The following is a 15,431-nucleotide window of genomic DNA, read 5'->3' on the forward strand; positions in this document are numbered from 1 at the left end:
GATCCGTCAGTTGATTTCAATGGGTTTTGTTTTTGCATCAGTTTTGCTCGGTTTGACTCAGTTCCGGTCAGGTTTCCATTTTTTCGACTGAAGCGATAGCGTTGTCTGCTGCGCTATTTTATCTTTGTTGCATTCAGTCTGGCATCTTCCTCCTCCTCCTCCTCCTTTTTTTTTTTTTTTTTCCTATTTCAATGGATCTGCTAAAACGGATGCCACGATGCAGATGTGAACGAAGCCTTCGGGCCTGTTCACATCAGCGTTGGCTCTCCGTTGAGTGGTTCCGTCTGAGGTTTCCGTCGGGTTAACCCCTCAACGGTAAGGCAAACTGAAACCTAAGCTTCCATTTCCCTCACCATTGATATCAATCGTGACGGAACCCTCGCTAATGGTTTCCGTCAGTCACCGTTGTTCTTGACGGAACCAATGGCGAAGTTGACCGCTATTGATTCCGTCAATACGCTAGAACGGAAGCCACAACACAGATGTGAGCGCAGCCCAGTCCTCCCATTGGTATTAGAGCAGACATGGCTTCATCCAGAGAATCCTAAACCCTGTGTGATCTCACGATCTACGTCAGGGGGTTCGACATCTGAGACATGCCCAAAAATGGTCTGTGTCCGCCACCATAGTAAGCGCATTATTTGTAAGTCTGTGGGAGATACAGAATCGGCCCGTCGTGCTTAGCTGGTTTTGAATCTCTAGTTTCATAGTGAATGCGTTTGTGCAGCCGCCACTACGCCGGGAGCAGGGGCCGGTTACCCCCATACTCGGGATCAAAACGGTAGGACGCCCGGTGGGTACCTGTAGAATCACTAGGACGAGTTTTGGTTATGACATGTTTCCTACTCCAATCAAAATAATAAGTTGGGCCCCATGCACACGGCCATGCCTGTAATCACGACTGGCGCCCGCATTTTTGAACCGTGCTCCGATACAAAGTATGCGAGCCCGGCCCGTAAAATTCAAAATAACGGACGTGTTCCATAATTTTCTGAACATTTCTACGGCACGCCGATCTGGTGTGATGTCTGCGGCCAATAGAACTAAATGGGTCCGCAGTTCCGGACGATTTTTACGGTTGTGTGTAAGGGGCCGTAGTAAAATATTTTATTCATTGATTTTCTTTGTCCTACAGATGGAGTCTGCCCGCAAGGCCTGGGAGAACTCGCCCAGTTTGCCAGAACAGAATTCTCCGGCAGGCCCTGGGTCAGGGATACAGCCGCCCTCCGGCGTGGGAACTTCAACCGGTGTCAATTACAGCTCCTTCGGAGGCGTGTCGATGCCACCCATGCCCGTCGCCTCTGTGGCACCTTCAGGGTCTCTTCCAGGTACTGCTTCAGCTTGATCTCTTGGTGCTGGATCATTTTCACACATCTCCTTGATGTAACAAATATTTTAATGGCTGAACCTGGACCGTGGTGTCGATTGTTAAATAATTGTTATAAAAACTTTTTGTATTTTTTATTTTCTCATCTTGTTTTGATTATCATGCCTTATACTCTAGTCACATCCAGAGCTGCATTCACAGTTCAGCTGCTTCCATAAGGTTGTACACCATACACTGTAATGTAATAGCGTCTCCCACAATGCATCAGTTAGGGTCACATTATATTGGATATTCCAAAATGTCAGTGTTTCTAGCAGGAAAACCGTTGTAGATGCAGCTTTGGCTGTGAGTGGAGGTGAGATGATGTAACAAGCTGAGCATTTCCATGATGGTGAAGTTCTCCTACAGTCCTCCATTCTGTCTCTGATCTTTCTGACCCGTCTCCGTATACTCAGAAGGAAATGTATTTGCTGAGAGACTTTGCTGTAATTAATTTACAATCTTCTTTCCATTTAGTGCAGGGTTTATTTTTCACCGATTTCTTCCAAGCTCTTCTAAAAACACCCTTGTCTTGTGTCCCCCTGTGTATTTCAGGTAACCACATTCCCCCCCTCTACCTGGAGAGTCACATGTTTGCAGGGCAGGCACGCCTGGTCCAGCAGACGATCCCTCAGCAGCAAGGATACCAGCAGGTCTGTGTATTCCAGTAAGGTCCAAGGATGAACTGTCAGCTCGGAAATTAGGTTAGCATTGCGCTGTTCCTCTGTTATTCCTCCGGGAAATGTGTTAAGAAATTGACAACTGGGTGTTACTATTTCTTGTCATTAGGATGTGTTTCTATGCAGTTTGACAGCATTGATTGGATAGTGTCAAACTGTGTATAGACCCGCTCAATTGACAAGGGAAACGGTAATAAACAGTGGTCAATCTAGCCATCCATTTCCAAGAGTAATAACAGAGGAATGGCACAACCAAGGCAGAGTTCTAAGAAAATATGCTAAAACTGTTGTTTGATAGGGAATATATATACTATACTACACCCCACAGGAGAGCTGACAGCTCCTCTATACTACACCACACAGGAGAGCTGACAGCTCCTCTATACTACACCACACAGGAGAGCTGACAGCTCCTCTATACTACACCACACAGGAGAGCTGACAGCTCCTCTATACTACACCACACAGGATAGCGGACAGCTCCTCTATACTACACCACACAGGAGAACTGACAGATCCTCTATACTACACACAGGAGAGCTGACAGCTCCTCTATACTACACCACACAGGAGAGCTGACAGCTCCTCTATACTACACCACACAGGAGAGCTGACAGCTCCTCTATACTACACCACACAGGAGAGCTGACAGCTCCTCTATACTACACCACACAGGATAGCTGACAGCTCCTCTATACTACACCACACAGCAGCCGACAGATCCTCTATACTACACCCCACAGGAGAACTGACAGCTCCTCTATACTACACCACACAGGAGAGCCGACAGCTCCTCTATACTACACAACACAGGAGAGCCGGCAGATCCTCTATACTACACCACACAGGAGAGCTGACAGCTCCTCTATACTACACCACACAGGAGAGCTGACAGCTCCTCTATACTACACCACACAGGAGAGCTGACAGCTCCTCTATACTACACCACACAGGAGAGCTGACAGCTCCTCTATACTACACCACACAGGAGAGCCGACAGCTCCTCTATACTACACCACACAGGAGAACTGACAGATCCTCTATACTACATCACACAGGAGTGCTGACAGATCCTCTACACTACACCACACAGGAGAACTGACAGCTCCTCTACACTACACCACACAGGAGAGCTGACAGATCCTCTATACTACACCACACAGGAGAGCTGACAGCTCCTCTATACTACACCACACAGGAGACCTGACAGCTCCTCTATACTACACCACACAGGAGAGCTGACAGCTCCTCTATACTACACCACACAGGAGAGCTGACAGCTCCTCTATACTACACCACACAGGAGAGCTGACAGCTCCTCTATACTACACCACACAGGAGAGCTGACAGCTCCTCTATACTACACCACACAGGAGAGCTGACAGCTCCTCTATACTACACCCCACAGGAGAGCTGACAGATCCTCTATACTATACTACACCACACAGGAGAGCTGACAGATCCTCTATACTACACTACACAGGAGAACTGACAGATCCTCTACACCACACAGGAGAGCTGACAGATCCTCTATACTACACCACACAGGAGAGCTGACAGCTCCTCTATACTACACCACCCAGGAGAGCTGACAGATCCTCTATACTACACCCCACAGGAGAGCTGACAGCTCCTCTATACTACACCACACAGGAGAGCCGACAGCTCCTCTATACTACACCACACAGGAGAGCTGACAGCTCCTCTATACTACACCCCACAGGAGAGCTGACAGCTCCTCTATACTACACCACACAGGAGAGCTGACAGCTCCTCTATACTACACCACACAGGAGAGCTGACAGCTCCTCTATACTACACCACACAGGAGAACTGACAGCTCCTCTATACTACACCACACAGGAGAGCTGACAGATCCTCTATACTACACCACACAGGAGAGCTGACAGATCCTCTATACTACACCACCCAGAAGAGCTGACAGATCCTCTATACTACACCACACAGCAGCCGACAGATCCTCTATACTACACCACACAGGGGAGCTGACAGCTCCTCTATACTACATCACACAGGAGAATTGACCGCTCCTCTATACTACACCACACAGGAGAGCTGACAGCTCCTCCATACTACACCACACAGGAGAGCTGACAGCTCCTCCATACTACACCACACAGGAGAGCTGACCGCTCCTCCATACTACACCACACAGGAGAGCTGACAGCTCCTCCATACTACACCACACAGGAGAGCTGACAGCTCCTCCATACTACACCACACAGGAGAGCTGACAGCTCCTCCATACTACACCACACAGGAGAGCTGACAGCTCCTCCATACTACACCACACAGGAGAGCTGACAGCTCCTCCATACTACACCACACAGGAGAGCTGACAGCTCCTCCATACTACACCACACAGGAGAGCTGACAGATCCTCTATACTACACCACACAGGAGAGCTGACAGATCCTCCATACTACACCACACAGGAGAGCTGACAGATCCTCTACACTACACCACACAGGAGAACTGACAGCTCCTCTATACTACACCACACAGGAGAGCTGACAGATCCTCTATACTACACCACACAGGAGAGCTGACAGATCCTCTATACTACACCACACAGGAGAACTGACAGCTCCTCTATACTACACCACACAGGAGAGCTGACAGATCCTCTATACTACACCACACAGGAGAGCTGACAGCTCCTCTATACTACACCACCCAGGAGAGCTGACAGATCCTCTATACTACACCCCACAGGAGAGCTGACAGCTCCTCTATACTACACCACACAGGAGAGCTGACAGCTCCTCTGTACTACACCACACAGGAGAGCTGACAGCTCCTCTATACTACACCACACAGGAGAGCTGACAGATCCTCTATACCTCTATACTACACAGGGGAGCTGACAGCTCCTCTATACTGCACCACACTGGAGAACTGACAGCTCCTCTATACTGCACCACACAGGAGAGCTGACAGATCCTCTATACTACACCACACAGGAGAGCTGACAGATCCTCTATACTGCACCACACAGGAGAGCTGACAGATCCTCTATACTACACCACACAGGAGAGCTGACAGCTCCTCTATACTACACCACACAGGAGAGCTGACAGATCCTCTATACTGCACCACACAGGAGAGCTGACAGCTCCTCTATACTACACCCCACAGGAGAGCTGACAGATCCTCTATACTACACCACACAGGAGAGCCGACAGATCCTCTATACTACACCACACAGGAGAGCTGACAGCTCCTCTATACTACACCACACAGGAGAACTGACCGCTCCTCTATACTACACCACACAGGAGAGCTGACAGCTCCTCTATACTACACCACACAGGAGAGCTGACCGCTCCTCTATATTACACCACACAGGAGAACTGACAGATCCTCTATACTACACCACACAGGAGAACTGACAGATCCTCTATACTACACCACACAGGAGAGCTGACAGCTCCTCTATACTACACCACACAGGAGAGCTGACCGCTCCTCTATATTACACCACACAGGAGAACTGACAGATCCTCTATACTACACCACACAGGAGAGCTGACAGATCCTCTATACTACACCACACAGGAGAACTGACAGCTCCTCTATACTACAACACACAGGAGAGCTGACAGCTCCTCTATACTACACCACACAGGAGAGCCGACAGATCCTCTATACTACACCACACAGGAGAGCTGACAGCTCCTCTATACTACACCACACAGGAGAACTGACCGCTCCTCTATACTACACCACACAGGAGAGCTGACAGCTCCTCTATACTACACCACACAGGAGAGCTGACCGCTCCTCTATATTACACCACACAGGAGAGCTGACAGATCCTCTATACTACACCACACAGGAGAGCTGACAGATCCTCTATACTGCACCACACAGGACAGGACTGATGTTTATGTCTGTGTGTGTTTTGGCGCTTCGTAGTATCATCGCGTGTTTGATTTCCTTTCATGCTCACGTTTCACTATTCTGTGCTTTACTACAGGCTGCAGCCGCCCAGCAGATTCCTATGTCTCTCCACACATCGCTGCAAGCTCAGGCTCAGCTGAGTATGAGAGGAGGGCTCCCCGTATCCCAGTCACAAGAAATGTACAGCTCCATGCCACCCTTCAGGTAAAGCAAGTCTCCAATGTATGGACTGATCCTACTGCAGTCTGCAGGTGTCCAGAGGAAAAGCAAGAAGTAGTTATTCTGCACCTACAATACTGTGTGTATTCTGCCTCCAGGTCCCAGGTGTATATGCATCCCAGCCTGTCACAGCCCAGCGCCATGGTCCTGGCCAGCAGCACGGGACTCAAGCCTCAGTACTCCCCGTTTCCCGGTATGCCGACTCTGGAGATGGTCAAGACGCAGCCGGCGTCCCCTTACCAGACCTTGAGTGGTAGTCAGCAGCTTGTGTATGAAAGTCAGCTGAGCCAGGCGGCAGGCATGGGGGCCTCTCAGATGATGGACTCCCCGCTCACACAGGTGAGTTAGGAGCGCGCTCTACATTTCAGCCGTACGGACAGCCGGGTTTCCACATGTTTTACACCAACACCTCTCTGTTCTAGTTAACCATGCCAATGGCTGGCTCTCCACTCGGGATGCCTCGGTATAGCTCCGGACAGCAGCCGATGCTTCTACCGCAGCCAATACAGATTCCGCAGGGACAGAACATGCCGGTGGGTGCTCCGCGGAGGATGCAGCCTTCAGTCCTGACCAGTAGAGAAGTCAGTGAATATCTCCCCCCCCCCCCCCCCCCCCTCTAACGTTATTGGTTGCACTGCAGTGGAGCATCTTATTTATTCATTGTTTCCTATCCAGTCCTCCCAGATGGAGATGAAGGGGTTTCATTTCACAGAAGGCAAGCAGAGTATGCAGACTGCCGCTTCTGTGCAAGCACAGCACTCATATCGGTAAGACCTGAAAGCATTTCTCTTGCTGTGAACACTACATGTTACCCCCCCCCCCCCATGGAGGTAAGAAGTGTCGCAGCGGCCGCTCGCTCATGTGTCCTCTTGCACTGAACCAATCTTCATGATTTGGCCGTGTGGAATTGCTGCTGGTTTTGCATGTAAGTTATTAATAATGACATTTATACCCTTAATGGGGGAGCGACACTAAAGCCATGTTGGTTGAGCTGTTAAACAAGAAAATGCATGCAGGATATGAAGTCAAAGCTTTGATGTGGAGAGGCATACTGAGTTACACCAGAGCAGCACTCACTATTCTGCAGGCTTCAGAGTGGAAATCTTGCAGCATCCCCTGCTTGTGACTCCACCAGCAGAATAGTGAGTGCAGCTCTGGAGTATAATACAGGATATAACTCCGGATCAGTACAGGATAAGTAATGTAATGTATGTACACAGTGACTCCGCCAGCAGAATAGTGAGTGCAGCTCTGGAGTATAATACAGGATATAACTCAGGATCAGTACAGGATAAGTAATGTATTGTATGTACACAGTGACTCCACCAGCAGAATAGTGAGTGCAGCTCTGGAGTATAATACAGGATATAACTCAGGATCAGTACAGGATAAGTAATGTATTGTATGTACACAGTGACTCCACCAGCAGAATAATGACTGCAGCTCTGGAGTATAATACAGGATATAACTCAGGATAAGTAATGTAATATATGTACACAGTGACTCCACCAGCAGAAAAGTGAGTGCAGCTCTGGAGTATAATACAGTAACACAGGATCAGTACAGGATAAGTAATGTAATGTATGCACACAGTGACTCCACCAACAGAATAGTGAGTGCAGCTCTGGAGTATAATACAGGATGTAACTCAGGATCAGTACAGGATAAGTAATGTAATGTATGCACACAGTGACTCCACCAGCAGAATAGTGAGTGCAGCTCTGGTGTATAATACAGGATGTAACTCAGGATCAGTACAGGATAAGTAATGTAATGTATGTACACAGTGACTCCACCAGCAGAATAGTGAGTGCAGCTCTGGAGTATAATACAGGATATAACTCAGGATCAGTACAGGATAAGTAATGTAATGTATGTACACAGTGACTCCACCAGCAGAATAGTGAGTACAGCTCTGGAGTATAATACAGGATGTAACTCAGGATCAGTACAGGATAAGTAATGTATATACACAGTGACTCCACCAGCAGAATAGTGAGTGCAGCTCTGGAGTATAATACAGGATGTAACTCAGGATCAGTACAGGATAAGTAATGTATATACACAGTGACTCCACCAGCAGAATAGTGAGTGCAGCTCTGGAGTATAATACAGGATATAACTCAGGATCAGTACAGGATAAGTAATGTAATGTATGTCCACAGTGACTCCACCAGCAAAATAGTGAGTACAGCTCTGGAGTATAATACAGGATGTAACTCCGGATCAGTACAGGATAAGTAATGTAATGTATGTACACAGTGACTCCCCCAGCAGAATAGTGAGTGCAGCTCTGGAGTATAATACAGGATGTAACTCAGGATCAGTACAGGATAAGTAATGTAATGTATGTACACAGTGACTCCACCAGCAGAATAGTGAGTGCAGCTCTGGAGTATAATACAGGATGTAACTCAGGATCAGTACAGGATAAGTAATGTATGTAGACAGTGACTCCACCAGCAGAATAGTGAGTGCAGCTCTGGAGTGTAATACAGGATGTAACTCAGGATCAGTACAGGATAAGTAATGTAATGTATGAACACAGTGACTCCACCAGCAGAATAGTGAGTGCAGCTCTGGAGTATAATACAGGATGTAACTCAGGATCAGTACAGGATAAGTAATGTAATGTATGTACACAGTGACTCCACCAGCAGAATAGTGAGTGCAGCTCTGGAGTATAATACAGGATGTAACTCAGGATCAGTACAGGATAAGTAATGTAATGTATGTAGACAGTGACTCCACCAGCAGAATAGTGAGTGCAGCTCTGGAGTATAATACAGGATATAACTCAGGATCAGTACAGGATAAGTAATGTAATGTATGTCCACAGTGACTCCACCAGCAAAATAGTGAGTACAGCTCTGGAGTATAATACAGGATGTAACTCCGGATCAGTACAGGATAAGTAATGTAATGTATGTACACAGTGACTCCCCCAGCAGAATAGTGAGTGCAGCTCTGGAGTATAATACAGGATGTAACTCAGGATCAGTACAGGATAAGTAATGTAATGTATGTACACAGTGACTCCACCAGCAGAATAGTGAGTGCAGCTCTGGAGTATAATACAGGATGTAACTCAGGATCAGTACAGGATAAGTAATGTATGTAGACAGTGACTCCACCAGCAGAATAGTGAGTGCATTCTGGAGTATAATACAGGATGTAACTCAGGATCAGTACAGGATAAGTAATGTAATGTATGAACACAGTGACTCCACCAGCAGAATAGTGAGTGCAGCTCTGGAGTATAATACAGGATATAACTCAGGATCAGTACAGGATAAGTAATGTAATGTATGTACACAGTGACTCCACCAGCAGAATAGTGAGTACAGCTCTGGAGTATAATACAGGATATAAATCAGGATCAGTACAGGATAAGTAATGTAATGTATGTACACAGTGACTCCACCAGCAGAATAGTGAGTGCAGCTCTGGAGTATAATACAGGATGTAACTCAGGATCAGTACAGGATAAGTAATGTAATGTATGTACACAGTGACTCCACCAGCAGAATAGTGAGTGCAGCTCTGGAGTATAATACAGGATGTAACTCAGGATCAGTACAGGATAAGTAATGTATGTAGACAGTGACTCCACCAGCAGAATAGTGAGTGCAGCTCTGGAGTATAATACAGGATGTAACTCAGGATCAGTACAGGATAAGTAATGTAATGTATGTACACAGTGACTCCACCAGCAGAATAGTGAGTGCAGCTCTGGAGTATAATACAGGATGTAACTCAGGATCAGTACAGGATAAGTAATGTAATGTATGTAGACAGTGACTCCACCAGCAGAATAGTGAGTGCAGCTCTGGAGTATAATACAGGATATAACTCAGGATCAGTACAGGATAAGTAATGTAATGTATGTACACAGTGACTCCACCAGCAGAATAGTAAGTGCAGCTCTGGAGTATAATACAGGATATAACTCAGGATCAGTACAGGGTAAGTAATGTAATGTCTGTACACAGTGACTTTGCTGTTTATGGGGTTTTATATGTGAAGACAGAGGTGTTTTTCTTTTCTTTACCGCCCTGGTAATATTTTATATATGATTGGTCTGCAGACGTGTTTTTCAGGTGTGTTGTAGTTCTGCGTCTTCTGTCTTTGACACGTGGCTTCTCTTTAGCTCAATTCATGATTGGTCCACGACTCGCCACATTGATCAGTGCAGTCGAGCACCAGGCTGATGATTTCCGGATTTGTCTCCCCTTTTAATTCTCACATCAGTCGTCCTCACCCCCACATAGTCCATATTCTTCCGGGCACCAGTACATTTGGTTTTGATCTTGACCTGCCGTGAAATGTTTGCCTTTCATTTTAAGGCCGGGTTCAGCTAGTCACTCACAGCAAGCAAGAATTGGAATGCAAAGCTTAATAGAAAGTTGTAGAAGTTTTTCTTATACAGTGATCAGCGGGGAAAACGGTCATTCTTTATATCGGAGACCCCCCCCCCCCCCTCGCCGGTCACTCCGGGCTTCTCTATTGAGCACATCCTCTGTAAATCTGCCGCGTGTGAATATTCCAATTGCCGTTTCCGCCGTGCGCCTATAGAATTTATCCCATTTACGGAAAGTTCCATTTTCTTCCAGCAGGTAAAGCCGCGGAGTGAGGAGAAGTGCGGCCCGAGTTCCCCCAAACTTCCTGATCAGACCACCAATTCAGATGAAGCCGGTGCGGACGGACGGGGGGGGGCCCATCACGCCTTCAGTGGTGAAAACGGAGGAGAGCGAGCGCGGCCTGAGAAGCGGTTCCCGTTTTTTTTCTTTTTGTAAATAACTAGTTCTTATCGCCTCCCATCCACCTCCGTTTCCTCCCGCTCCTTTTTTGGATTCTTCCTCGGTTGAGAGCCTCCTTCTACGTCCCCTCCACAGTCACATGGACAGCGGACAGCGACCCCCTCCGAGGACTGTTTGAGAAAAAAAAACGACCTGCACCCGCGTCCTTAGATTTACTCCGTGCTGATTGGACTCCTACGTTGCCACAGGAGCGTCTTCTGCCTTTACTTTTGCTGCCCCTCCCCCGTCATTCACGTGGCCGCACAGTCCGTGGTTTGTCGGCGCCTCATGTCCCGGCTTCCACCTCGTAACTGACACACAGCAGCGGATTTGTATCACTTGTTTCTTAAATATGTTTTTAAATGACCCTTTACCGAACTTACTTTATTTAATTTTATTTTTTTTGTCCTGTACGTTTATAATATGACTTTTAACCCCTCCCTTGTATTCAGTTATGGACCCGTCGCATTTGGGAGATTGCGGCAGAATAAGAGCCACTTTTGGGGTGAAAAAAAATTGGGTCTCATTTGAAATGCTTAACGTGGACCACATGACTGCGCCTCTCACATGTGCTGACCGCGGTCGTCTTGTCCTACACTGGAGACGTATCCGCAGGTCTCGCTCGTGTTTGATGTGATCTCCAACCTGTCGCTTTCCAGCTGTTGCAAAATCACAATACCTTGCATGCTGGGAGTTGTAGTTTTGCGACCGTTAATAAGCCACAGGTTGGAGAATATATTTTGGCTCGTAAATACATAGTAGTGGCGCCAAAGAAATGCACAAACGAGCGCCGCGACTGCAGCAGGAACCCGATCCTCATGCATGCAGTTTTTGCCTTGGATTTTTTAAAGGAACGGTTCTAGAAAAATCCTCCTGCTGCGGAAAACTGACACAATACTGCATGGAATTGCACTTTCTTTTCGAGGGCGTTCTGCGGTTAAAGGAACATGCCAGGTAAAGCCCATCTACCGTGTTAATCCTAGTATTGGGCCTGAGGGGGCGGAGCATGACACAGATTCTCTCTGGTGTTTTGTCATGCTCCGCCCCCTCGGTCCATGCTTTAGGTGTGTCACAGTGTAACGGCCTTGTATTGATTGTACGGTCTGTTGGATCGAGTGGCTCCGATCGGGTTGATCAGAAGATTTTTTATTTTTTTGTGTGATTCCCCTTTTAAATATTTTACTGTGTGGGCCGGACAGAGTCTGACGCAGGGTCCGGCCCTTTAATGCCCCCCCTTTACCGTGTCCTTTCGGCCCTTCTGTTTTGTGCTCCCCTTTTGCTCCGATCAGACATTGACGTCCAGAGAAGCGGATGAGGGAAGTTTCGCCACGAAGTTCAGAGCGTTCTATGTCAATCCGGCTTTACAATTTACATATTTATAGGATTTTTAGACTGAACCTTTTTGCTGCCGTTTTGCACCAAGTAGTTTTGGTCTAATGCACGGTCCGCGGCTGCCTTGGTAGGGACTAGAGACATATATTTTGCCTTTGTCTGAAACTGTGTTCTGCTACGTTTATAATAAACTATCCTAGGGAATAATCTCTGCAGATAGTTGTGGCTTAATCCCAGCGGGGGCGGGGCAGGGGGCGGGGCAGGAGGTGTGTTCATAATTTTGCAACGCTAGTGAAGTTTGCACCAGGCCGTGATTCTTGTCCAATTATCCCCATCATCCCTGTCTTGTCCGTTACAAAGGGTGGGGGTTGTAGAGGAATCGCGTGACACACCAGCCGCTCCTTGGTATCCGTGATTGACAGTGCGGAGTTATAAAAGGGTTAATTGTTCCTCTTGGTTCGGTCCGTTCTGATCCTTGACTGTATATAGGGAAAGTAGTGAGATCAGTGCCTCCCACCCCACTCCTTTTTTCAATGGCGTGTTCTCCTGAAATATAAGTCGCCGGCCCTTTAAATGTTTAATCTGGGCGGTCACTATGTGTGTGAACTTATGACCTACGTACAGATGTGTATGGGATCATCTACGTGGTGTCGCCCCCCTAGGCTGAAAAATGGCTCCGCAGTCTCCAATGAGCCACAATTTCTTAGAAGAATTTAAAGGAGTTGTCCGGGATTAGAAAAACATGGCTGCTTGCTTCATAAAACAGCGCCACCCCTGGCCATAGGTTGCGTGTGGTATTGCAGCTCTACTACATTCACTTTAATGGAGCTGAGTTGCAATACCAGACACAACCCATGGACAGGTGTGGCGCTATTTCTGAAAGAAAGCCATGTCTAACTAATCCTGGACAAGCACTTTTAACGTCCTGCAACTTTCTAATGTGCTTTGTCTTGCGATTCCTACTGGTTTCAAGATCTCTGCTTGCAGCCAGTCAATGGGAAGTTTTATTGTCTACATTGAGAGGATAAAAACATGTTCTCCTAGTCCTGCTCACAGCTGTATGGCTTGTTACAGTAGAGAGCGGTGATACACTGTACAGAGCTGCGCACGAGTGTGAGCAAGACTAGGTTAGTGATGGTTACCAGTCACTGACAGCAAGCAGATTTTGAAAAGTGAGGACTTTTTACACGACGTATAGGAAAAAGTTGCAGAACTTTTCATCATACAAATAATTTTATAGCTGTTAATGATCAACCGATTCTTTCAGAGATGAGTCACAAGGTCTTGGCCAGCCGCAAATCCAACCCCCTCCCCCTTTCCTATACCATATAAATGTTGAATCATGAAAGGGGTTGTATGAGGTTTATAGGGCAGTGGTCTTCATCCTGTGGCGCTCCAGCTTGTGCAAAATTAGAAACTCCCAGCATGCCCTGAGAGCTTCACAGGCCGAGAGACCGGTTAGGGACTGCCCGTTTATGATCACTTGTATGGCCAAAGTGACGGCAGTACCCCCCCCCCCCCCTCCCGAGCGTGTATTGTATATTATATAGGAGTCCGGTTCTACCGCTTTATTTACATCTAATCATATTTCTTGCAGGCGCCTGTATAACGGCATGGTCTGGAACACGCCACGTTGCTTTCCAACAACTGGTAGGAACCTGCTGAATGCAAACCCTTTGTGTAGAGTTCTTAGAAGACGTATCTTGGCTGTTTGTAGCCTCTGTTATCTCCAAATTCCACATTAAGGGGGAATACGGTCAGTCCATATGCTGAGACTATAGGGTTAAATCTTCTATAGCTCTGCATGGGTGGGGCCAGCACTAAAGGGACACTCCCCTGCTTATCCAACTCGTTGCTTTTTAAAGGGGAATGACACTTATTGGCATGTGTGGGATCTCCCCTATTCCCTAAACAAACAGCAGGCAGACCCCTCATCTATTAGCAGCAGCATAAATCTTCCGCCCCTCCAAAGACGCTTGTAACCCCCCTCTCCGGATTTAATCATGCCCCCCCCAATCATCCTGGCTCAATATAAGGATCTTAGTCTGGTTGTGTATATATGCAGTGTACAGTGTGTATGTAGTAGCAAACTGAATACTATTTGAACCAGCTTTACCTCGCTTCCAGTTTAGTCTGTGCTGTGTCTTTGTATATATTTATATATTTCCTTCTCACTGGATGCTGCTGCTGCACCTAGTTTATTGTTTAGGCCTTTACGTTGTGGGCACGGTCAACAGCAATGTCCTCCGAACGTGTTAGGCAAACCACCACGCAAAGTGTCCACCGTGCCAACCTACGGGGGTGGAGGCCCGTCCCTGGGGGGGGTGGCGGCCCTCGGAGGCCCGTCCCTGGGGGGGGTGGCGGCCCTCGGAGGCCCGTCCCTGGGGGGGGTGGCGGCCCTCGGAGGCCCGTCCCTGGGGGGGGTGGCGGCCCTCGGAGGCCCGTCCCTGGGGGGGGTGGCGGCCCTCGGAGGCCCGTCCCTGGGGGGGTGGCGGCCCTCGGAGGCCCGTCCCTGGGGGGGGGTGGCGGCCCTCGGAGGCCCGTCCCTGGGGGGGGGTGGCGGCCCTCGGAGGCCCGTCCCTGGGGGGGGGTGGCGGCCCTCGGAGGCCCGTCCCTGGGGGGGGGGGTGGCGGCCCTCGGAGGCCCGTCCCTGGGGGGGGGGGTGGCGGCCCTCGGAGGCCCGTCCCTGGGGGGGGGGTGGCGGCCCTCGGAGGCCCGTCCCTGGGGGGGGGGTGGCGGCGGCCCTCGGAGGCCCGTCCCTGGGGGGGGGGGTGGCGGCCCTCGGAGGCCCGTCCCTGGGGGGGGGGTGGCGGCGGCCCTCGGAGGCCCGTCCCTGGGGGGGGGGTGGCGGCCCTCGGAGGCCCGTCCCTGGGGGGGGGGGGGTGGCGGCGGCGGCCCTCGGAGGCCCGTCCCTGGGGGGGGGGGGGGGGGGGTGGCGGCCCTCGTAATAAATGGCTCCCTCCAGTGTACAGGTGAAGAGGTGCATGTTCTGCAATCACATATCATAATTCTTTAGTTTTATCACAAATAAAGGTGAATGGTTTCTTGTAAACCAGGGGGGTCCGCAACTCGGAGCGAACACCAGATAATCCCTCCGTCAGCCTAGAACAG

The 15,431-nt window shown here is 48.8% G+C and overlaps 1 protein-coding gene across 1 annotated transcript; it reads left to right on the forward strand.

The window, feature by feature from the left end:
- The first annotated feature begins 423 nt into the window (after positions 1-423).
- On the forward strand, positions 424-11,354 carry PRRC2B (proline rich coiled-coil 2B). Its single transcript, XM_075834541.1, has 8 exons — positions 424-510; positions 1,136-1,328; positions 1,922-2,019; positions 6,047-6,174; positions 6,288-6,528; positions 6,612-6,770; positions 6,865-6,956; positions 10,803-11,354. The coding sequence occupies exons 1-8, from the start codon at positions 424-426 to the stop codon at positions 10,807-10,809; spliced, it is 1,005 nt and encodes a 334-aa protein (XP_075690656.1). The 3' UTR covers positions 10,810-11,354.
- The last annotated feature ends 4,077 nt before the right edge of the window (positions 11,355-15,431 follow it).

The sequence above is a fragment of the Rhinoderma darwinii genome, chromosome 8 (assembly GCF_050947455.1).
Source record: "Rhinoderma darwinii isolate aRhiDar2 chromosome 8, aRhiDar2.hap1, whole genome shotgun sequence".
Lineage (NCBI taxonomy): Eukaryota > Metazoa > Chordata > Amphibia > Anura > Rhinodermatidae > Rhinoderma > Rhinoderma darwinii.